This window comes from Octodon degus, unplaced genomic scaffold, assembly GCF_000260255.1.
Source record: "Octodon degus isolate 3935 unplaced genomic scaffold, OctDeg1.0 scaffold00030, whole genome shotgun sequence".
In the NCBI taxonomy this organism is placed as follows: Eukaryota; Metazoa; Chordata; class Mammalia; order Rodentia; family Octodontidae; genus Octodon; species Octodon degus.
In genome coordinates, this window is record NW_004524606.1 from 10,827,879 (window position 1) to 10,852,620 (window position 24,742).

The 24,742-nt window shown below is 38.8% G+C and overlaps 1 protein-coding gene across 1 annotated transcript in view; it reads right to left on the reverse strand.

Annotated features, from left to right (window-relative positions):
• Shq1 (SHQ1, H/ACA ribonucleoprotein assembly factor) overlaps nt 1-24,742 on the reverse strand; it is a 121,473-nt gene that overhangs the window by 73,426 nt on the left and 23,305 nt on the right. The window contains exons 6-9 of the mRNA XM_004629545.3: nt 22,020-22,144; nt 11,136-11,290; nt 9,065-9,118; nt 6,167-6,290 (exon numbers count right to left, since the gene is read on the reverse strand). Of these exons, the coding sequence (XP_004629602.1) occupies nt 6,167-6,290; nt 9,065-9,118; nt 11,136-11,290; nt 22,020-22,144 (458 nt within the window). The remainder of the gene's footprint in view (nt 1-6,166; nt 6,291-9,064; nt 9,119-11,135; nt 11,291-22,019; nt 22,145-24,742) is intronic.

The window sequence follows — 24,742 nt, forward strand, 5'->3', positions numbered from 1 at the left end:
ACTTAAGTCAAAATGGATTAAACATCTAAACATTAAAACAGAGACACTAAATCTCCTGGAAGAGAAAGTAGGAGGAACTCTTGAAGACATAGAGGTAGGCAAAAAGATCATGAACAAAAATCAAATCGCATGGGAAACACTTGAAAGAATTAGCAACTGGGACCTGCCCTTACTGAGAAGTTTTTGCATGTCAAAAGAAATTACCAACAAAGTGAAAAGGCAACCCACAAATTTGGATAAAATCATGACAAATAAGTACTCAGACAAAGGTCTACTCTCTAGAATTTATAAAGAACTACAAAACACAAGGGCCCCAAAATTTAAAGACTCAGTCCAGAAATGGGCATCCGGGATGAACATACACTTCTCAGAGGATGAAATCAAAGAAGCAAATAAATATATGAAAAAATGCTCTACATCACTAGCCATCATGAAATGCAAATTGAAACAACATTGAGATATAATCTGACCCCAGAAAGAATGGCTATCATAAAGAAATCAACCAAGAACAAATGTTGGAGAGGCTGTGAAGACAAAGTAACCCTACTCAACTGCTGGTGGGAATGTAGACTGGTACAACCATTATGGAAATCAGTGTGGAAACTCCTTAGAAAACTTGGAGTGGAAATCCCATTTAAACCAGCTATTCCTCTACTGGGAATTTTCCCGGAGGATCTGAAAATATCATATCATAGTGATATACGTGTGCCTATGTCTATAGCAGCACAATTTGTGATAGCCAAATCTTGGAAACAACCAAGATGCCCATCACCTGAGGAATGGATTTTAAAAAATGTGGTCTTTTTATACAATGGAGTATTACTCAGTTATAAAGAATGATAAACTCGAAGCCTCTATATTGAAGTGGATGCCACTTGAAGATATACTCTTAAGTGAAATAAACCAGACCCATATGTGTAAATATCGTATAGTTTCCCTAGTATAAAAACAAAAAGAAGAAATACAAAAAGAAAGGTATAATACAACTAAAAGAAAAGCAAGAACTTGAGGACTAACTAATTAAGAGAGGGAAAGGAGAAGAGCTAGGAAACACAACAGTGGCAAGCCATACTGTTATATGTAGAAGATGGGTAAGGCAATGATCCTGAGAATCTTCAGAAGATTTTTGAATCTAGCAGTTAATTGGAAAGATTCCCACTGTGACTAAGTATATATACTGACACCTGTGAACTAAGCAACAGCACTGAAGATGGCAATTTGTAATAGTAGGTTCATGGTTGGAGTGCCTGTCATTCTGGTCTTCTGAATACAGGCTGCTTGTCATGACATGCCAGTTGCTGCCATGCTGTCTCTTGGGTAGATGATTGTTCAAAAAGAAGGGGGTGGTGAATGAAGGCAGGAGACAGGAAATGGAATGTTGTGGGACTATCCTGCTACAAGGTTGTATATGGTTAGATTTCTGGTCTTATGTGTAAACATAAGAATTATATAATTCTTTATGCCTATTTTTAAAATATATTTTAATTTTTTTAATGTTTTTTCATCATATTCTGTAGGGACTTAAAGTTCAACATATCAATACTTGATGAAAAATACCTGTTCCTTATTATGCATAAGATGTTTGATATGCAGACAGATAGTGAGGTTAAGCTTAACAGCCTAGGTTGTATGGTAATAACAATAAGCTTCTCTTCTGGACGGTTAACAACCTAAGTGTGCAGACCAAAATTAGAGAAAAAGGAGAGCTGCAAGAAAAGCTAACATTTTGGCCCTAGCCTTCCAAGGTCAATTAAGACTCAGGACATATGAGAACTTGTACTGTGATGTCATGTAACTCAATAGTGTCCCAAATTTTCTGATCAAGGAGATTATAGGGCCATAGAGGAAAGTGATCGATGATGTAGAGTGTGCCTAAGGAGAGTCACATGGAGAGAAAACATTCTCTCAGCCTTTCACAGAGAGCACATTGCTCAAGCAATGGCCCTGACTCATCCACATGGCTGACATTGACAAAGGATCTACAATCCGAGGTATAGGATCTCAGGATAAATCCTGAGGGGATTTCACTGACCTTATCAAATCCAAAAGCTACAACTCTTATAGCATAGGTCTTGCTTTATCTTGGTCTTAACCATCAAGCAGCAAAGTATAAAAATGAAGTATAAGAATTAAAACCATGGTGTTATGTTGAGCTGTAGGGGACTCAAGTCAACAATTTCTGACATTGCCAGTGAAGCGGATGACCCAATACTATTATGGACTACTGGACTCTTTTAGAATATTAAAACAATATTCTAAACAAAAAAGGAACTAAACAAAAAAGGAGATACAGATGAATGTCCATTTTGTATCTCTGTATTCAAAATGATTATTATAGATAGTTACATTCTCTTAATGAATAGAGGGATTTGTTCTAATAGTGTTTGTAAATAGGATATCATGTCTGGATCTTGTACAGCAAATAAACACTAGGAAGAATGTATGCAATGTGTTAATTATTGAAACTGTCCTACCGATTTGGTTTGAAACTGTCTCATTGCTATTTGTTTCTCAATAAAATTATGGAAAAAAATAAATAAAATAAAACAGACACGTTTTGCAACTAGAAGTGATGAGAAAACGTGTTTGTAATCCAAAGTGATAGAAAAAGTTATAGAGTATCTATTATAAGAGACATGAGCTATACTCTCAATCCAAGAAAAGAAAAATCAGAATGAGCTCAAAACGAAAAGTGAAAGAAAATTAAGCTGCTGTTTCCCTCCCAGCTCAACACAGTAAGACCCTCCAACAGAAGTGGGATGCAGAATACCTCATAAAATTAAGAAGATACAGGTATCAGTACAAACACTCAGTAAATTGCATAAATAATTTATGATCAATAATTTTTTTTTTTTTTTTTTTTTTTTTGCGGAACCGAGGATTGAACTCAGATCCTTGCGTTTGCCAGTCAAGCACTTATCCTACTGTGCCATCTCCCCGGCCCCTATGATCAATAATTTTAAACTATAAGACTTGTCACTTCAAAGTAGAACAAGACTTCTGAAATATATTAGAGAAGCACTTCTCTTTTCATCCCTTTTCCTTTTATTTCCAATTCACTAACAGCAGTTAGTAGATGTTCCCATGAAGGATTCTACCTATTCTTCACAAAAGAATGGAAAAAGGAAGGGGCAGTTGTAGTTTAGATCCAGATTGTCCCCCAAGGTCACAAATGTTCAGTGGCAGTGCTTCTGGCAGGTGTACAGGGTACAGGGGTGCCCCGGCATCAGTGGATTAATCCTCCCAAAAGATTGGTCCCCGGGCTGTGCCCTGGGAGGGTCCAGGTCCTTCCCTGACTCTGCCTTCCCCTTTGCAGCGGTTCTCACCAGATTCCGCCACCGTGGCCTTCCTGCCTTGAAGCCAGCCAGCTAAGACTGAACCTTCCAAAACCTGGGATCCAGAATAAACCTCTCCTTTTCAGCTGCAGGTGTCAGGAGTTCTGACTCAGTGTCAGGAAAGTGAGTGAGACAACAGCTAATGCTGCTGATTAAACAGGGACAAAACACAAGAGGGGAGTCATGTGCCCCAGAAGAATGATGAAGCCTCGGTTGAGCACTACAGGACTTAAGGTGCAAAGCTGCATTTCCTACCCTTAAAGGAGTTTACAGTAAACTGAAAGCAACTACAAAAGAGAACACAGCCTCTGGAAAAGGGGAAGGATGAAAGGAAGACACAGAGACCTGAGCAGAGTCAACCATTGAGTAAAGGACTCTTGTAAAGGCTGCTGTGGAGTCAGAAAATGCAAAGCCATAGCCCTTTGAAGACCCCCATCTCAGTCCACCAGTTATAATGAAATATTCTGCAGATTCTGAAGCATTTTATGTTGGTTTGGGAAGCCCATTCTATTTAAAGATCAATATTTTCTTGGAGAAAAATGAGTTATTCATTACTTTCAGCTATGGAAGCACTATACTGACCTTTGTAATAAAAACTGAATGCTATGATTTTGAATTATAAGTAGACATGAATTTATTCTTGGAAAACACTAAATGCCAAGCTATAGCTACCACCACTGAAATTAAGGGGTGTCCAAACAAATAAGACTCTTCAGTGACAATAATGGCATCCCTATGCCATCCACCTGTACAGAGACTGCAACCCTCAGTGTGTCATCTTCACAGTTTACAGCATGAATTATAAACATTCCAGCTTCCTGCACTAACCACAGCCCAAATTAGTCACAGAAGCTACTGTGTATGGCACAGAGATGATTCAGATTCATTTTTAGTATCAAGGCCTATAGGGTGTTATTTCAAGTTTTCTGTTGCTATCGTAATACAGCTCATAAGATTATTCCTTGTCAGAGTGATAATGATGAAAAGTTAAGTCTCAATTGCAATTCTGACCCACTAAAACTGTTTGAGTAATTGATTAGCATATAAGTCAAAGCAATCAAATTTATTTTCAGTTATGCAATCACAGAACTGATTACTTTTCAAATAAAAACCCAGAGAACTAGATTATGTCCCAGAATAAAAAGTTACAAGTTCTAGTTCACACACATGCGTGTGTGGGCAAAGTGCACATGAAGGCTATCCTACAGCTTCCCTTCTCCAAGCCACAACGCAACAGGATAATCACAAACTGCATCCTCACTGTTTAAATCTATGAGTAATGCCCAGATAATCTACTGTGACATAAAAAAGAGATTGTGATGTGCAGCTCAAGCTAACAATCAGTCATTTATAGTAGATTGATTTTTCAAGGTAATTTTCACAATTTAAGAAATATCTTGTATGGAAGGCAAGAAGAAATAACACTCAAAAAAAAAAATTAGTCTGCTTCCCTCTGTTAAGTTAAAGAAGATAGATTTCTCAATGAATGCTCTTTTATCCTATAACCAACAATCCTTCACAATAAAATGCAGCTGTTCTAAATCAACTCGATGAATAAAGAGGCATCTTTCATTTAACTATGATTCATTTTTACAATTATTGTCTACTTTAAAAAGAATCTACTTCAAACACAACCTTCCCTGGATACAGTAAGAAAACTTTCAAGTAGAAGAAAAAAACTTGAAGCAGACCAAACATTAAAGATGAATTCTCAGGGCCAGCCAAATAGCTTTGTGGATTACTAGGGCCAGGGGTTCAATCCCTGGGCTTGCTGTGCCGGCCCCGCCCCCAGGGCATGCTGAGATAGCAATTGAGACTGGGCGTGGTAGCGCATGCCTGCATCCAGCCAACTCTTTGGACGCTGTAAACAGGCAGATCACTACAAGTCTGATCTAGCAGTGAGACCCTGAACACCCTGCAGACCCTTTCCTAAAAATACAAAAAAAAAAAAAAGATGAATCCTCCCCATTAAGCCACTAAAGTCACCTAAATACAGAAATATCAACTTCCCTTCTTTCCCCTTTTTATCCTGAAGTATAAAAACTAAGCTCCCAGAAACATTTTATTTCGTAAGGGTGAAAGAATGACCCTAAGATGCAGAGAACAACCTTTAAGCACATGTCCAAAGCTAATCCACACAAATGCATGGTGCCCCCTTCAAAGTCATCACCTTAGAAAGTATACACTTATTCTAATGATACCATTATAGGCACTTTGGAAATTGTTTCAGACCTTGGATCTTCCACATCTTTAAAGTTAGCAGGTATTTATCTTCTCAGGCAGCATTTAATAACAGTCAAAACTCCTCAGAGCAGCTGTGCTTTTCTCTGAAAGTTCTTCTTGAACTTTCACTGGACTGTCACTAGATTCAAGTCTAGTGACAAGGTCCCTCCCAAATGTCCCTTAATTTTCCCCCAGAGCAAGGTTCACTCTATGCTGGCTGAATTCCTTATCTATCATCTCTGCCTCTGATGAAGCTGACTTCTTCAGAGCATAGTAGTTATCAATCTTCTTTATTATTACACTCACAGTCCTACCATAGTGCCTAAAAACTATAGGCATCCAAGAAATATTGAACAAAGTAATCTACCACAAAATAAAGTGGTTTGGGACACTGTGTGTATTTCCTCTATTTATCCTAGCCATTTCTTCTAGAAGAGTATCACAGCTCTGTGCTCATGTCTATTTAAAGGGATGATTATTTTATATCACTGGGAGACAGGTTTAGATTTGATCATTTTCATTACTTATATATAGAAAAAGCAAAAATTATGTCTTCACATACTAAACATTACAACTTTCTCAGTACCAAATTTGCAAGCATATCTTACCCAGCTGCAGGATCTTTACAGTGTCTCTGTGTGCCTTCATTACCAGCTTAAAGTGACGATAAAGTGGGTAGCACAAAACTCTTCTTCCAAAGGCCACCAGGATTTCATGAACATTTGTCCAAGTCTGTGAAATGTCATTTCCATAAAACATGTTATACAAACTAAAGTGCACAATGAAACAGGAAACTATTTTCAATTAAAAACAATAAACTCAGATCATCAGGAAGCCAATCAGAACAGAAATATAAAGCCAGAAAATGAGATTCTTTTTGTATACCTCACAATAAAATATTTTAACTCAGTCCTCATAATTTCTCATTATATACAGACCTATCTCAAAAGCTCCTTATATCACATATACAGCAGGAAAGTTTTAGAGTCTTAGGTATTACAAATAATCTAAAGCACATGCCCATTAGCAAAATACAGATGTACATAAAAGATATTTTTTAAACGATGTCTGTTTCAAATGTTTTGTCTTTGAGGGCTATTCAAGATGGAAAAGATCAAGGATATATATAAGACCCATTTAGTAAAGTATTTTGACAGACAAGTCTCTGCCTTCTTTTTTGAAAAACTTTTTATTTGTTTTTTGTTCGGTTTTAGTTTTGAGACAGGATCTCGCTAGGTAGTTTAGGCTGGCCTTGAACTCACTGTGTAGCCCAGGGTGGTCTCAAACTCTCAGCAATAGGGGCCGGCTGGCCAGATAGTTCAGTGGACTAAAGCGCCTGCTCAGGCAGAGTGCAGCAGCTGGGGTTTGATCTCTGGCAGCCGTGCCAGCCCCTCCCCCAGGATGAGCAGAGACTGCAATTAAGATGGGGCATGGTGGCACATCCCAGCTCTCAGAAGGCTCAAAACAGGAGAATCACTACGAGTCCAATCTATGTAGTGAGACCTTGTAGACCCTGTACTAAAATACATTAAAAAAAGCACTCTCAGCAATTCTCTTTCCTCTGCCTTCTGAGTGCTGGGATTAGATGTGTGCTACCATGCCTGATCCCAAAAATTTTTAATATATGCTTTAAGCACGACCTATACATGACTATTACTCTAGTATTCTACTTTGACTTATACAAAATACTGTAACTGATTTCTGAGGAAAAGTATTTTATCTTGAAAGGTATCTAATATCATCAGCAATTTAAAACTTAGTAAAAACACATGTGGGCTCGTGGTGTGAATCAATGGTAGAGTGCTTGCTACCATGTAAAGCCCTGGGTTTGAATGCCAACAACCCTCACCCCCAAAATACACTAGACAGAAAATTGTATGCAATTTAACTAGTTTTTGATAAGCAAAGTATAAAAATGTAAATCATATGTAAAAAAATTAATACTAAAGGAACAAGACAATTTCCACATATTTTAATGAGTATGAGAGATGACTTAGTACACTAAGTTTTGTTTGTTTTTTTTTTTTTTTTGGTATGAGGACTCAATCTGACTACCTAGTGCTTGTCAGGCAGGCACCATGCTGCTGATCTACAGCCAGACCCAGCATTCTAAGTATTTGACAAAGAATATTTTGTATCTAAAGAGATAACTCAGCAATCTAAAGTGCCTGCTTAGGCAAATGTGCAGGGATAGCGGTTCGATCCCTAGCACCACGTGCCACGCCAGCTCCACTCCCAGGGTGGTCTGAGCTGGCCACACACACAAAAAAAAGAATGAGCTTCAAACTACTCTAGCAACAACTTAAATACTTACGGAAATATAATATAGCTATTAAATGTTTGGGAATACTCAATTATCTCAAAATTATAAAGATTTCATAGTAAAATTATAAGCAGCTAAGTTTTCAAGTAGATTTAATAACTGTCCAACAACACAATCTAATCACCAAGTACTTTCAACGAATGAATTGGTACAACTACAACAAAAATTTTATTTTGCCTGCTTTATGCTGATCGTGGCCACATGAGAAGCCCAAGAGATGCCTGGAGAGAAGCCCCCCTCAGTGGTAACACAGATGCACACCTCCTGGAGCTCCCGCTTCTGCCTGTGTACCTTTAGGGCCTGAGCTTCTGTCTTCTTAACAAGCTGCTGCCTATGGCTGCTGCTCCATGGACCACGCTCAGGGAGAAGGCTCTCTCACGAACGGTTTCAGGTCCTATTTACATCCTTCCTCCTCACTGAACAAATGATGCCATGAAATGACCTTGATGTTTTACAACTTAAAATACTGTAATAACTGACATTAAAATTATCAATTATTCTACCTTTAATTAAAGTTTTGATGTACAAATTTGTTCAAAACTAGAAAACTTAAAGATGTCATCCTTTGATATTTTTGTTGAGACCCATACAACTATTTTCTGGAAAACATATAAAAACAATCATTACTATGCATCACCTCTAAACATACCAACTGTTTATTTAAGCTATCTGATTGAAGTTTCCCCATCTGTGGGAAACTCCAAACTTGTTGGGGGGAGCAGGTAAAGTTATGGATACGAAATGCTCAGCACAGGCCCTGGGGGCCCACTCTCAGCTAGACTTGTTTCCCGCCTGAGCTCTGAGCCCCAGGATGTATCAATTTACAAACATACCTCCAAGTCTGTCCCATATTCTCCCCCAAGAAAATGTCTTTTTCTTTTTTTGGTGGTACCAGGGATTACACTCATGACCCTGCACTTGCCAGGCAGGTGCTTAGCCTACTGAGCTATCTCCCCAACCCTGCATTTTTCTTATAAAGTGTATTTCCTTTCTCCAATTACCCAAACAGTTACTTGGCTTATCATAAATTTACTGGAGACAAAAACCAAAAATATGTAATACAGCTTCCACTTAAAAAAAAGAAATCAAAGAATTGCTTGAATTATCCAAAGTGAAGTAATGACAACAGAAAATGGACAGTTTGCACTATGAAAGTCTAAGCAATTGCAACTGGAAATCATACCTCAAACCAGCACAGAGTCGGACTCAGTTTTCGGATAGCCCATGCAGACTCAACCTGTGTTGGGAGGAAAGCATCATCACTGTCCCAGTTACTCTTCTCTTGTTGCTGGGACAAATACCCGACACACAAAATGAAGGAAGGAAAGGTTTATTTAGCTCACAGTTACTGGAGGGTTCAGTCCACACTCAGCTGGCTCCAAGGCAGGGGGGCACATGGCAGAGGGCAACCTTTCATGGTGGAGGCAAAGAGCAAGAGCACAAGGGAGGGGTGGCAGCAGCTCAAGCAGCTAGCTTCTCTTCCCCCCCTTACATTGTAATGCAAACTACCTGCCCCAGGGCAGGTGCAGTATCCACACCCACAGTAATCAGTCACGAACTCCAGAAGCCGCCCTAAGACTGCAGGAGGCTTTGGGGGGACAATTATACACAAACCATAACAATCACCTTCAGAGGAAAAGTCATCTGAAAAGAAGGCACGGCCCCTGCCCAACTAGCACCAAACGAGTGGTGGTACACAGGAGCACTAAGAAGTGGTTATGGCTGTAGGAAAAGAATTGCTTTTACTGATGTACATCCTACCGAAATTCCCATTTACTTGGGATTGACAAAATAAGAGTTTCCTATGATGTGAATACCAGAATGTAAAAGCAACTAGGAACTAACTTTGAAACTGAAGTGAAATGATGCTGTTTTTACCCCTCTCTACTATTACTTACTATTCAAGAACTGCCCAGGGACTTCAATAACTGCTCAACAACTTGGCCTTTCAGAGAACACTTGTGAGACTAAGAACATGCTAGAGAAATTCTCAAAGGTGAAACAGCCTCAAACATGCGAAGTGAAGAAGAAAAAATGGTACATTCTGCCAAGTATAATGCCACCAACTCAGTAATATGCAGATGCACTTTTCTGTTAAAGAAAACAAGTTATCCAACCATACTGTTTTCAAAAGCTGCATGAAAACAGCATTTTCAGGTTACTATTTCCTTGACACCCTCACTAGTACTCAGTTTGGAGCCATAGGCAAAGCTCACGCACTGTCTTATATTTTCAAAATCATGAAGATAAAAGAAGGCCACAAATCAAATCCTAACTCTAATGTTTTGCTAGTGCTAGCATGTTGACTGAAGAAAGCAGATTAAACAACACTGTCATGACCTAGTATAAATACACATACATACACACATGTGCATACTGATAGAAGACTGTAAAGAGATCTATCACATTCTAGCAGCAGCTATTTCTGAATAGTGAAACGACAGGAAACTTTATTTTCTCCATGTGTGTATTTCCCTTTACAATGATATAAATTACAGTACTTCTGTAGTTTAACAATAGGGAAGCATATGCTGAGGTTAAAGCTCTTTGAGCACACAATTATAAACAGCTGCAGGGCCACACTAATAAAAACTTTTTTCCACTCTTCTGGAACATACCATCAGTCATACAGGTGAGAAAGAAGCTAAACTCTTTGTTTGAAAAATCAAATATGGTTTACGAGACACAGTAAAGCCAATATATTCTGTTTAAAAGATCACTTAAAATTTATTTCACAAAAGGATTTAACTTTGTAACTTTTTAAAAGCAAAAGAGTTCTTAAAAATCTGATTTACAGTTTTTTAATAGCACACCTCATGAATTGAGAAGGTAGGTAAATTCTACCTTTTCTCTAGGTACAATGCTGTAATTTGTATGTGATGCTCAGTGGCTTAGAAAAGGAATACAAATGAATATGGCAGTCAACACCCTTGGCAATGTCAGGGGTCACATGACACAACCTTCTATGCCTGTGAGAGGAGGGCTCAGGCAAGCCTGTCCTCAGCTTTCCTTCCTTAAAGAGCCCCACTTTGCTGACTGTAGTGGCAAATGCCAAGTGACAAGAAGAAAAGACCCCATAAGTATTGTGTTTAGACACTGGTTGCCACCACGACCCCTCCACCCCTCCCGCCTCCTCCCTGGGCATCCACAGAGTCATGAATCCCATCAGGCCCTGCTCTGGACAAGAGAGCCGCCCGTCCTGTGGCATCCCTAGCACGGTGGTTCATGGGACACATAGGCACACTTGCACTTACGTTCCTCTCTCCTTCGGTAACCTGGATTTCGTAGCAGTAGGCCAGAAGGATATCAATTAAACTGTAGTATACTTGCTGGTGAGCTCTCTTGTCTAGCAGGTAAGATTTATTGACAAATTTTCGCAGCTGATATTTCTCTTCCTCAGAAAAAGACACTAGAAGAAAATGCATTTAAAATTTAAGTGTCTCACTCAGTATTGTAATACTGCCAAAGCAGCTCTGCCAAAGTTAGAATTCTGCATATAGAAACTAAAAGTTTCTATCTAACTGTATATATAAGCAATATAAAAATTTCACAACTTTAGTAAGGGCAATACTTCTGCTCCAATCCTAGCAGGAATAAAGGAGACATTTCTAAACAATAGTTATTCTTCATTTTAGCATCCCCCCATGCTACACTGCTCTGTGGTTTTTAAATGTCATGGTTACTGACTTTAAAATAAAGATAATAAATACATTCTGACAGCAGGAATCCCAAACAAAGCACTAGGAAAATACTATACACTTTCAAAGTTCTATATACAGGTACTGGGACATTCCCATCTATTAATCAGTATTAAGGGTATAATATTTATTATTCTTTATCTATATAAAGTTTCATATAAATGCACAGATGTGACTAGATCGCACATACTAGACTTATAAGAAAAGAAAGTTCCTTTGCAACATGGTTGAGGCTTTTTCATCACTTACTTCGCATCGCCTTTTCACCTTCATCTTCACCAAGTCTCCCCATATTAAAAATCTAGTACAGATCACGCCAGGGCTTCTCCACACCCAGGCGTGGTCACCACACACACACACCTCTCCCTAGGCACTGGTGCATCCCCGAGGCACACACATGGTCTGGGGCTAATTTTCAGAAAGAAGTAGAACAGGCTGTAATGCACTATACTCTGTCCAACCACTCCCCCTACTGATGGGCATTCGCTTCGCTTCTACTTCTCTGCTACTGCTAATAATGCTACAAAAAATGTCCTTGCTGTATGTCCTTGGATACTGGGAGCTTTATTTCTATAAAAGATTCCCAAGAATAGATTTATTGGCTCAAAAGTTCACCTGGTTTACTTAAAGGCTACACTAACTCTCCTTTGGACAGAAGCCCCCTTATCTAACCATGTCTCCCACCTTGCCTGGTACTAAAGGGGGTAGCTTTCTCTCCCCACTACTTTCCAGCTTTATGGATTTAAAGTGACTGTGGTAAACAAAATTCTAGGACGACCACCAAGGAGTCACATTACCACACAGGATGCACCTGAGTCCTGCTTCTGTCCAAAGCACTATGGACACAGGGATATGCCAGCCCCTGCCATCACTATGAAGCCAGAGCAAGATCCTAACTGACAGTTTTGAATAAATAAGATGCCATGTGGTAAAGTGGCCTGAGAAGGAGGCGTCAAGGCACCTGCAGAGAATGCAAAGCTCTGCTGCTGGCCCCCACTGCCAGCCAGCAACAAAGCAGGGGCCTCAGCTCTGTAACATCAAGGAACAACAGGGTGCCAACAATTATGTGAGTCTGAAGAGGTCATGGGCTGCAGAAAGGAATGCAATTACCAAACACATACTTTTTAAAAAACAACAAAATATTTGGCCACAGCCTTCTAATACCCTAAGCAGAGGATACAGGGCCAGGACGCTGATGCACAACAACTGTGAAATCATGAAGATAGGTTGTATTAATTTTTTATAAATTTTTCTCTCACTGCTAAACTCTGAGCATCATTTCAGTCTCTGTTGGCCTGAATTTGCTTTTCTGAGAATAAGCTATTGGAATATGTTCTGCCATTTTTTCTGTTGGATGACTTTCACATTCTTAAGAACTCTTGGCATATTAGAGATAGAAATTCTAACCACCCCTCTAATTCTATTCTAGGGACACTGACATTGTTTATGCTAAGTTTTGTTACTGAAGTATTTATTTTTTATGTTGATAAGTTTATCCATCTGTTATGGTCTGTGTCTAGTTGTCCCCCAAAAGCCTCACTCAGTCATGGAGCGGACTTCTAGATTTTGAGATTAAATCATGATCCACTGGGATTTTGGGTTTTAGTACTACTGAGATTATGGGTGAGAGTGCTATACCAGCCTGGGGCAGATAGCCTGAATGCAACTTCAGGGAGACACTCTGTAGTCATTGCTGCCACTACTCCTCCCGTTTGCTCTTGCTCTTTGCCACCACCATAAACTGCTGCCCTCTCCCATGTGCCAGTCTGCCTTGGAGCCAGCCGAGTATGGACTGAAACCTTCAGTAACTGTGAGCTAAATAAATCTTTTCTTCCTTCATTTTGAGTGTCAGGTATTTATCCCAGCAACAAGAGAAGAGTAACTAAGAAGCTATCTTTTTAAAAAAAAAACAGATTCTGGACTAAGAGCTTTGGTTAATGTTTCTCTCCCCTGAATTATAAACAAAAGTCTCTTTAAGATTTGTTGTTTCAACTCCTGTTTAAAACCTTCATCCACCTGGAAGTCATTTTTTCACATTTTAAGATTTCATTTATTCTGTCTGCACAGTTAATTGGGCCACCACAATTTGTTCGGTGATCCACTTTTTCTTGCTATATTAATGACCAACTCTTTCAAATAGATCAGTTGCTTTCCCTGCTAAGAATTACTTCAAAGTATTTTGGGGTTTTGTCATCATGGTAAACACGGTACTTTGTACATTTCTTTTGCTCAGAAGTTTTCTTTTTAGAACTTCTTTTTTTAACAATATTTTTTTTAATTTTTATGTTTGTTTTATTTTATTTTTATTTTTTAAAGCAGGGATTATTGTTCTTACTTTTTTTTTTTCCGGAACCAAAGATTGAACTCAGGTCCTTGCGCTTGCCAGGGAAGCACTTATTCTACTGAGCCGTCTCCCCGGCCCTTAGAACTTCTTGATAAAACAGAAAAAGATTTATTTCTTTACTTAGTGATATTGAGAACTGAACCCAAGGCGTCATGCGTACTAGGCAAGCTTTCCACTATATCCCCAGCTATATCTCCAGCTCTTGTTTTATTTTTGAGACTGGGTCTAAGTTGCCCAGGCTGGCCTTGTACTTGGGACACTGAAGAGATAGGAACACAGGTGTGCATCACAAATTCCTGGTTATTTATTTTTATGTATCAGCCATTTTACCAAATACTGGCTACTTGGTACAAAACAGTAAGTTGAAATACTCATAAGTGCTATACTTATTAAGTGCAAACTTACTATAAATAAGCTTTTTACATAAAGGCAAGTGTAAGCCTACAGTTCCTAAGTTTGTCTTGATTTCTAAAATGTAGGCAAACTATCATCAATTAGCCTCTTACATCAAGTCTTCCTATAGTTAGAGACAAAATTTCACATAACAGCAGGGCGTGGTAGCAAGGCCTGTAATCCCAGCACTTGGGAGGCTGAGGCTGGAGGACCAATCTGAGTTTGAAGGTAGTCTGGGCTAGCAAGTTCAAGGCTAGCCTGCACTATGCAGCAAGACCTTGTGCCAAAAAAAAAGAAAGAAAGAAAAAATTACATAACATGATATTCTATTCAACTGTGTATCTTCTCACGCTGACCATTACTAGATCTTCATAATCTCGGTATCCATAAACATAGAGCAAGATTTGCTCTAAATGACAGCTAAAAACATGAATAGCTCAGTTCCTAGCTATTACAAGTAAAACGCTGTCCAGCATTTATCTCTGGGCAATTTTTAAAGGAACCTAAGCATCTACTCATACAGATAAGGCTAAAGAGTAGTGTTGTCAGTCTCTCATCTTGCAAAGTAATTTGCAATTTTCCTTCCAACCCTATCAGAGGAACACTTCAAATTTCTTTAAAAAGTTTTTCAACTCATTTGAAGAAGTAAGTGCATCCTGTTTCCATTTCTAGTGTTTCATGTCGAAATAGCTTCTAAAACTTTTCCTCCAGGTTTTAGAATCATTCATTATACTCAGATAAATATAGGCTAACTTGCTAGAACAGAGACCCATGCTTCCCTAACACCCAATAGGCAGTGGCTTAAATTGAGACAGAAGTTAGTCTCTCTCATGCTGCTCTCCTAACGGTTCAGATCTGGGTGGCATCAGCTTTCCCATCCTATGACTTCTATCTATGGGTTCAAGATAGGTTTTTGGAGTTTTTATCATTTTCTAAGTCAACAACATCAAGAGATGGATGGCAAGCTCCTAGTTCTCTGGAATTTATTCCAGGAAATGCACACATCACTTCCCATCAGCCAGAACTCCGATACAAGAATGCTGCCAGTTGCAAGGAGGGACAGGAATTGCATTCAGTGATTGGTCAGTCACTCAGCTGTAACTCTTACTAAAAGGAAGGAAGACCACGCAAAAACACATGGCTCCCTCTGCCACCTCTGTGGAGGTGAAAAATTGTTAAAATGCCCTTTCAACATGCCCAAGCCAGTCTCTGGGTAGAAGGCTAGCTACCTAGTCTTTTTCTGGTTCTACTCAACAAGACTTTCTTTCTGCTCATCACAATCTGGCACTTGGTCCAGATAAGTGTCCCTCAAAACCCCACCTAATAAAAGCTTGGTCTCTATTCCCTAGCACTATTAGGAGTATGTGGAACCTTTAAAAGCTAGGACTTAATGGGAGGTCGTCATTGGAGGTGAGCCCTTGAAGAGGATTGTGGGAATCCAGCCTCCTCCTCTCAGTCTTTCACATACTGTCTATGGTGGAATGGATGGTTTCTCCATTATGCACCTCTGTTATAGCTTGCTGCTGCCTCAACACAGACTCAAAGGCAACAAGGTCAATGGATCATGGGCTAAAATCTTTAAGACCATGAGGAAAAAATACACCTTTCCTCTTTTTATGATTGTGTTGGGTATTTTGTTATAGGAATGGAAAGCTAACTAATAGAGCCCTATTCAAATTCTCTAAACTTCTGTTCTTAACCCCTAAGCCTAACTTTTTTTTTTTAATAATGGCTTCCAGTTTCACTGGTTTTTTTAGCCTGTCCTTGGTGGGAATGTAAGGCTCTGAAATATATTTATTTTAAATTGCTACAAGCAATATTTTACTCATTAAACTAATGCCAAAAACCCTCAAACAAACAGGGGTGTATGTGTTTCATTTTGCTTTGTTTTGGTAGTGCTGGGGACTGAAGCTAGGCCTTCGTGCAGGCTAGGAATGTGCTTTACCACTTAGCTGAATGCACAGTCCGAGGCTTTGAAATAGGCTTATTTGAAATAGGCTTATATACGTATTTTTCAACATAAGCAATCTTACATAAGAAAAAAGAAGATATACTTGTATACTTGGTGCTTACGTAATTGACAATTCTTAAAATGCTTCTAATTTCTTGATGAATAAGATAAAGATTTGTGTATTTTTTAAACTTAATAATATAGGTAGGTGCCAAGTGAAGCATTCTATAAAGACCAACGTTTAAAATGATAAACTTGATGTTGACTGCCTCGTTAAAGAACTAATCTAAAGATTCCTTAATTTAAATAAAAGCTCTCAGTTCACTTCAAGTCATGCAATTTAAAGAAACTCCAAAGGAAATTCTCCATGAAGAAAGTACACCTAATGAAGTATTTTAATGCCCCCTGCATTTAGCAACAAGAGTTGAGGTGGTATTCCCCTAAGCATCATTTTTCAGACCTTCTAGGAAAGTGCCAGGTGTTCACGATAAGATTATCTCACTAGAGAAAAGCCTGCATACCCTAGCTGACGAATGAAGACCTCAAAGCAAGTGTACCCAGAACCACTGAACTCAACTGACAAGTCTTTCTTGTCTTTTTGCCTTCACACTTAAGTAATCACACCTGTGTACAACTGACAACTTGGAAAAAGTCAACCTGGGTACTGTAGGTTCTAATGTTACATTCCCCCCATGCAAGGTGTCCATAGGTGCATTAGATCGAACCCAGGACCTTGCACTTGCCGGGCAGGTGCCTATGCTACTGAGCTATCTCCGCAGCTTAAGGGTGCCCATACATTATATGTCACTTTCAATGACTGTGTACCTAAGAATAGCCAGTTTGACTATACTTTTCTGAATTCTTGGATGCTAGGTGTTTCTAAGTTTTCCTTAAAGTACCAATTAGTCACTTCCCTGCCATTGAGCATCCACAACTTAAAGGAAAGAAGTTTATTTTGGTTCTCAAAATATTTACCACTGACAACTTCAAGGAGTTTATTTTAGTTCCTTCTAGGGTTGGAGCACACCAAGGCAAAAATAGCATGGTAGAATAGTGTGGTGGAGGGAAGTCCCCCACACCATGGCAGCCAGGAAGCAGACAGAATGACGGAGCCAGCGTTAAGGGCACATCCTTCCTAGTTCTGCCCCCAGGGACCCTCCCCCAGGCCTAACCTCCAAATCTGAGACTCTCAGGAGATATTTTAGATCTAAACTATAATATAATCAACTTTTTCTGAGCATTTTTAAGTTCCATGTTGGTCTACTTAGCTAACTAATAATACATAAATACATTCAGAATTTGAAATTGAAGAAACTACAGAGGATAAATAACAATAAATGAAATCACTAGAGAAATAAAACCTAAGCCCCCTAAGGCCGTTTTTAGCAGAGCTACAGATTACATCACCCACAGAGGAGCTCAGGGAGGTCTGCACACAATACTGAGCAGCAGTACTAGAAATACCTAGAGATTCAGTGCCAACAATCCTTGGCTGACTGCCACCACAAGCAGCATCTGTCAAGCATTTGTATGACTTAGCTACACTACAGAGCAGTTCTGTTACCTAGTTCTCAACGTTTCGGTTAATTATACTTCCAAAAATAATCTATAATGAAACAAAAACTAGCTGAAAGCTTAATATATTTGAGGAGGAAACTAGTGTGCTAGCATTTTGGAGCAAATATTCCAGAACTACCTCCCAATTTTAACAATGCACCAATAGGTCTGAGGTCTGCAAAAGAGTGCCTATCAAAATTGAAAGATGGTGATGAGGTAGATGTTTTTTCTCCCAAACTTTTCCTAGTTTTCCTTCCTCTCTAAATCCCCGTCCCCAACCCCCTTGTCTAGCCTGGCCAACAATTCAATCATCCACAATCTGATTCCTCTCAGAGTAAAACCTATCTGTCTATTACAGTGTATAGTTACTAGAAACAGCAAGAGCATCAAAGACAATGCACTATATCCAAACCCTGAGCCCAAGTGGGCAGCTGCACAGTACCACAGTTTTCACAGCTGACACTGACAGCTATCACTACCAACACTGAAGGGCTTGCTGGTGCCAAACAGGATGTCCGTGCTAGGAAGTTCTTGGGCTATAAATGTTATATGGTGTCGTAATAAGCAATTCCATGCCAAGACACTTAGGCTGAGACTAACCACTGAAATCCACATGGGAACTGTGGTGAGCACATCCTCGTGAACCTAGTGCTCTGAGGAGCGTAACATTTAACACCTCCATGCACAAGCCTATGGGGAGGAGAATCTGGTTCACTACAAAGCTCAAGGCACTAATGATAACCTCCTGGGTATAGTGAAGGACTATGATAGATATGACAATAAGCAAAATTCAAGCGAAGACCACAGCTAAGTTTATTGCCTAGAGCTTATCTAAAATTGAAATGATGAAGGTGAATATTTTAGGACAAAGCATGAATCAAAGACGCACCTTTCACCTGCCCTGCTCCAGAGGCAACATCTCACTGCTTTGATATAAACAGGAAGAAGACGAGAGGCAGAGGACAAGGAAAAAGGAGGAGGAGGAAGGGGGGGAGGAGGAGGAAGAAGGGGGGAGGAAGAAGAGGAGGAGGAGTATCACAGACCCTGGGTAAACAGAATTTCAACGTTTGTTTCTTGATTAATTTCTTTTCTCTCACATTTTATCCTACCCAATTCAATATACTGTAATTTATTCCTCCAATTCTGGGTGTCTGAAACATTTGAATAAAAACAAATGACAAAAAAATTATTAATGAAGAATTTTCTGCTAAAGCTTTTTAAAAATGATTATTTAACACAGAAGCAATAGCTGGCTCTCTTACTACTGACTTTGTCCTAGTAATAATTCCCAACATTCACAACACACTAAGAATTTTACACACATTGCCTCGTTCTCTTCTCAGGCTAACTCTGAGGTATGTGTAGGATTTCCACAGATTTCCAAATTTGCAAGATCATATCATTTGTGTGTGATGGAGCCCAGTATTTTGCTCATATCATCTGCTTAACCTCCCTGTTGGCACGTGAGAGAAGGTACTTTCTGATCAATACAGCTCAAGTTCATCCACCTTACATCACATGCCCTTGCTGTTTCTAAAGGTGTCTTTTAGAATGAATCTCCACAACGGCTTCACCAACTATGAATCTGCCTGAAGCACAGCCTGGTGACAAGCTGTGGGTCAGATGAAAGGTCAGCAGCGCCAGCAGTTAAAAGGATGGACCACTGGCTTAATCTCCTGTTAAAATTACAGAGAGAAGTAACTCAAAGCACTGCTGACACAGAAAACTGGACCCAGAACAAGGTCTCATTTATCAAAAGAGAGAGCAAGTTGGAATTTAAATCAAAGGTAATGCCTTTTTTGATTTTGGGGGTCAACTAGCTCACCCTGGTGGACAGAAAACTCAACTACACGATTGCCAATTTCCTCCCATACTGACTCATATTGCACAAAAATTGAGGAAACTGATTCAGGCTACTTGATATACCTCAGGATTCAAGTTTATACGAACTCGCTGAGGTCTACATATCATACAGAGTTTATTACATGAATTATGTTAGCAATTCTGTATCTGAAAATTTGCCAATGTTATGTAGGAACTTTCTAAGGTCTTAAATATAAACCCAGGGTTTGCTGAAAACAATAAATGTATCAAGAATTTCTACTACGCAACAGAACCAATTATCTATTTTGTATAAGATTAAAGTAGCAGTTTTTGACCTGGTAGAAATCACCTAAACATTAACAAAACTTGACCATTAAATAATTACCTCAATACTTATTTTTCCATATTTACTTAGTACTTGTTAAGTAACAAACTCTATACTATGCTCTGAAAAAAAAAAAAAAAAAAAAAAAAGCTAATAAGCAATTCCACTACTATGCAGAGGGAAAAAAACAAATCGATGCTACAGAGACCCTGGAGTCACCTCACACGTATGATCAGAGGGCCATGACATGGGCCTCAACAACAGGGAACTGCAAACGACCCCAACATTCATCAACAGTGAACAGCCCAAATGCCTATCAATTGTAAACTGAAAAAAGCAAGGTAGAGGGCCTGCCCATTAGCTCAGCTGTATAAGTGCCTGCTTACGCAAAACAGTCAGGCTCAGGATACTGTGGTTGGATCCCCAGATCCTCAAGCCTTATCGGACCTGCCCTTAAGGCACAACAAGCCAGCCAAAAAAAAAAAAAAAATTCATCTCAACTTCACAAAAAAAAAGGCAAGGTAAGAACGAATCAATGTGAATCTCTGTATATAAATTCTTAAGGCAAATATTTAGATGTACACATATTTTTAAAGTGCCCCAGCCTGGGAGTGCAGCTCAGCTGTAGAGTGCATGCTTATCCTGCACAAAGCCTCGCATTGGACCTGAGTGTGTGTGTACTTGCACACTCACATGTGCACGCACACACACAGACCTAGGGATGTAGCTCAGTGGTACATTACTTGCTTACCATGATGTATCCTTAGCACTGCAAACAAAAATGTGTTAAAGCCTTAAATTATTAACAACAGTTACTTTTAAGGAGGAGGACTTGGGGTAGGAAGAATCTGTGTTTCATTAGTATTCTTCAGAATGAGTATGTATTCTTTTCATTTAAACAGTGAAATTTTATATTTTAAATATATCAATAAGTCAAATCACTGTGTCAATAAGACCTTTATTCCTAACCGACTTGAAACATGTCTGACTTAATGTGCCACTTTGCACCTAACAGCACATGTACCCAACAAAGGATCCTACTGTAAAATAGGGCAGAGTCATCTCCTGCAGTTCATGAAACTCTCAGGCTTAGTTTTCATTAAACAAGTCAGCCTACCCAGCCTCTGGGAGGCATGGATATGAGGACAGCTGAGTCCAGCTTCTTCATAAAACTGCTTGTAAAAAAACTGGGCAGGCCATATCAAACTTATTGTACAGAGAAGAGAAAGAGAACTGGTCTTCTCCCACAAACAATGATACTCAAATGTCCCAACCACAGAGGGATGCTCACCCCTCTCAAGCACATTATTAAACTACCAATGTCCTATGTTAATATCCCTAAATTTACTAAAAATAAATAGAAAATGTTAAGAGGATTCCAATTGCTCTAAATGAAAACGTACTTCAAAAGAACAAAAATGGATGCACCATGTCTATAATGTTAAGTGAAATAAGTCAGGCATACTAACTTTCACAAATACATAGCAAAATAAAAGCTAATGGGAAGTACGGACAAAGAGCTCTTACAAAAAAGAAGGGACTAGAGATGGAGGGAGGGGGAGGGGAAGAGGGAGAGAAGAAGAGGGTGGAATAAGAATTGAGCTGCGCTATAAGCACGCACCAGCTCCCTCAGGAAATGTGATCACTAGGCACTGCAAACACCACATAGTAATAAAATACAAAAATTTTAAAAAGCAAAAATGAATTAATGCACTCAGTATTTCCTAGCCATATATATATACTTTTTTTTCCAACCCAAAAGTCAAATAATGTATTTTTCAGTCAAGGATGAAGAACTCATTTCCAAAGTTAGCAATCCAAATTATATTTTCAGGGCCAGGTAGATGGCTCAGTAGAATAAGCGCTTGCCTGGCAAGCGCAAAGGTCTGAGTTCAAATCCCTGGTTCCGCAAAAAAAAAGAAAAAAAAGAAACCAAATTATATTTTCATGTTGTGACACAATTAAAGTCACAACAGAGAAGGCAGTAAACTCAGTACACTATGAGATTTTACAATTAAAAGATCAACCTGATTTGGTGCTTCTTACCGAATCCAGCATGATCTTGTTCCTGCCTGTTTTCCAAGGAGGCCACCATTTTGGAATACGCATCACACCACCAAGGACGATACTTCAAAATCTGCTCAACTGCCTCATTTTCAAAGAAGTCGGCTCTGAAGAAAAAAGAACAGTGCATGTATCTGTAACCCTGGATCAGACTGGCTTTCATTTTTTAAAACTATATCTTAACTTATCACACACACACACACACACACACACACACACACACAAATATATATATAAATTATTAACCCAAGTACATGTCCAGGAAAGTCTGAGCACTGTATTTACTTTTTTCATAGTTACTAATTACCATAAAACAAGAAGCATCACCTAATGAAAGAAGGGTATTTGACATCTGTGATCTCTTTAAACAGAGGGGACTTAGCAGGCCAACCTTATCTCAAGGTCCCATCTCAAAGTTAGTGGTGTGGAATGAGGGAGGCTGACCACACACTTAACTGCAACATACCACTTGTATTACATTTGCTAGTACTGCTGATTTTGCTAAGGTTAAAGGCAAAATCTTCCAAACACACTGCAAAGAAAGACGAATGATGAGGAAATTCAGCATACAGCATCACCAAAAGGAGCATAAGAAGGCCACACACACATACACACACACACCATTCTTTAGCATGTGTACCAACACTTATAATAAGATGAAAGTTACTTCATTTAGCTATGCTAATCTTAAAAGAGTTTTTTTTTTTTTTTTAATTTTAAACTACTGCAAAAGATAAAACATCCTTTGGAAAGACCAGAAAATTTTTGTTCCTCAGTTTCACTCTCAGTTTTAACACATTCATACTATACCTCTCACTCTAGGACAAACATTCAGAAATTTCACTATGTTGTGCTCAAGACTAGAAATTGTTATTCTTAGGGGAAAGCATGACAAAGCACAACTCAGAGTGAAAGGTTTCATTTATGCCTCAGTTAACTGGATTCAGGTATTGGTTGCTTTGAGAAGCTGAATTTTCTAGCTAATAGTTTTACAACTTTACTTTCTCTCTTTCACAGGACAAACTGAAATCTTTTTCAAATTAAAAAAAGTCAAAGATAACTTCCTGGATCCTTTGCTGCAGACATGCACTAAGTGTTTTACAGCTCTTCCAGCTTCTCGACTTCTCATCCTGCCACGGTGGTATCATTTTTTAGGGATTTATAAAATGTAAACTTAGCTTTTAAAAAAATGTATTAGTACATGTCTGTTTACGTTCATCGTGGAGAGTTGGTACAAGGTTGTATCACATCTTAACATTTTTCCCTTCCCCAGCCCACCTCCCTCCCATCCCAGGCTGGGACCTTTAAGACCCTCATTTTAATGTATCTTGGCCAAGTCCTGAGAATCAGAAAGAAGTGTGGCCCAGATGTGGACCCACGTAAGCCTATTCCAGAGGTCAAGCTCTTTTCTTTGATTTCCACAGTGACTGACTGACACTAGAGATAGAACCCATCACCTCATGCAAGCTAGGCAACTGCTCTATCTGCTACACCTCCAGCCACTCTCTGTTGTATTTTATGTACAGTTATGTGTCAACATACCATCTGCTATAATAAAGTCAAGAATGAAAACTAATCACAATTGAAAATGGTATCCTAAGTGAAAAATACGATCATTTTCATGGCTTTTCTTATCTCACAGAATGCTACAGTAATGATTAAGTTCTGTTTTCTCCTAACTTATAAGCTGGATGTTTTGTTTGTTTGTTTGTTTGTTTTTGGAAATGGGGATGGAATTCAAGCCCTTGTGCTTGCCAGAGAAGCGTTTATTCTACTGAGCTATCTCCTCGGCCCATGGATATTTTAAAAACTGCAGTATTTTTTTTAAAAATTGGGAATGGGAATAAGTCTACACTCAGAAAAACACAAAAACCTGGCTATAAAAAAAGAACAATTATAAAGGAGTGCTTCAAGATGCTGTCAACATACTTTAGTGTAAAAATCTCCAAAAGGACTTATAAATCACAAGAGATAGATAATTAAAACAATAAATTTTATAAGTTATATCTATTACATGCCCAGCCCTTGCTGGGCTATAAAATAAAGTAAAACAAAACAAAAAATAAAATATATCACATCTATATTGTTTTATAATAAAGATTTCTAAAAAAGTAATAATCTATGTATTTGTAGTCGAATGTATAAACTCTTCAAAACGAATTTATACTTGATTGTCGTCTGCTTAGGTTGAAATCAAAAGTAGTATTTATCAAGTCCCCAAAAATCTAACATGAAATTAATCTGTAAATACAGAGTAAACAATTTAAAAATACAAGACATATTACACTAGTACAATATATACTAGTATTACATGTGAATAAAACATGTACACATGTACATGTTTAAGATAATAAATTATATGGATTATCTGCATGGTTGATTATAAGGAATTTAAAGTGAGCTGGTTTTTCCACTATGTTAACCATTAATTAAAGACGCACTGAGCTAAAAAACTTTTTTTAACTGAAAACTTAAATTTGTCAGGATTTTCTGCCGAGTTCCGGGAGCCCCCAGACCCAGTCCTAGTCCAGGTCCGCAGGAAGGAGCTGAGCACAGCAGGCAGACCCAAGCCAGACGCAGCTGGATAAGTCCAAACTCTGTAGAACTCCACCTTAACTTCAGTAGGTGTGAAGGTTATAACTACAGCAAAGATCTACAACAAAGGGCAGAGGACAGTGCTACACAAAATGACGAGAAGGAACAAA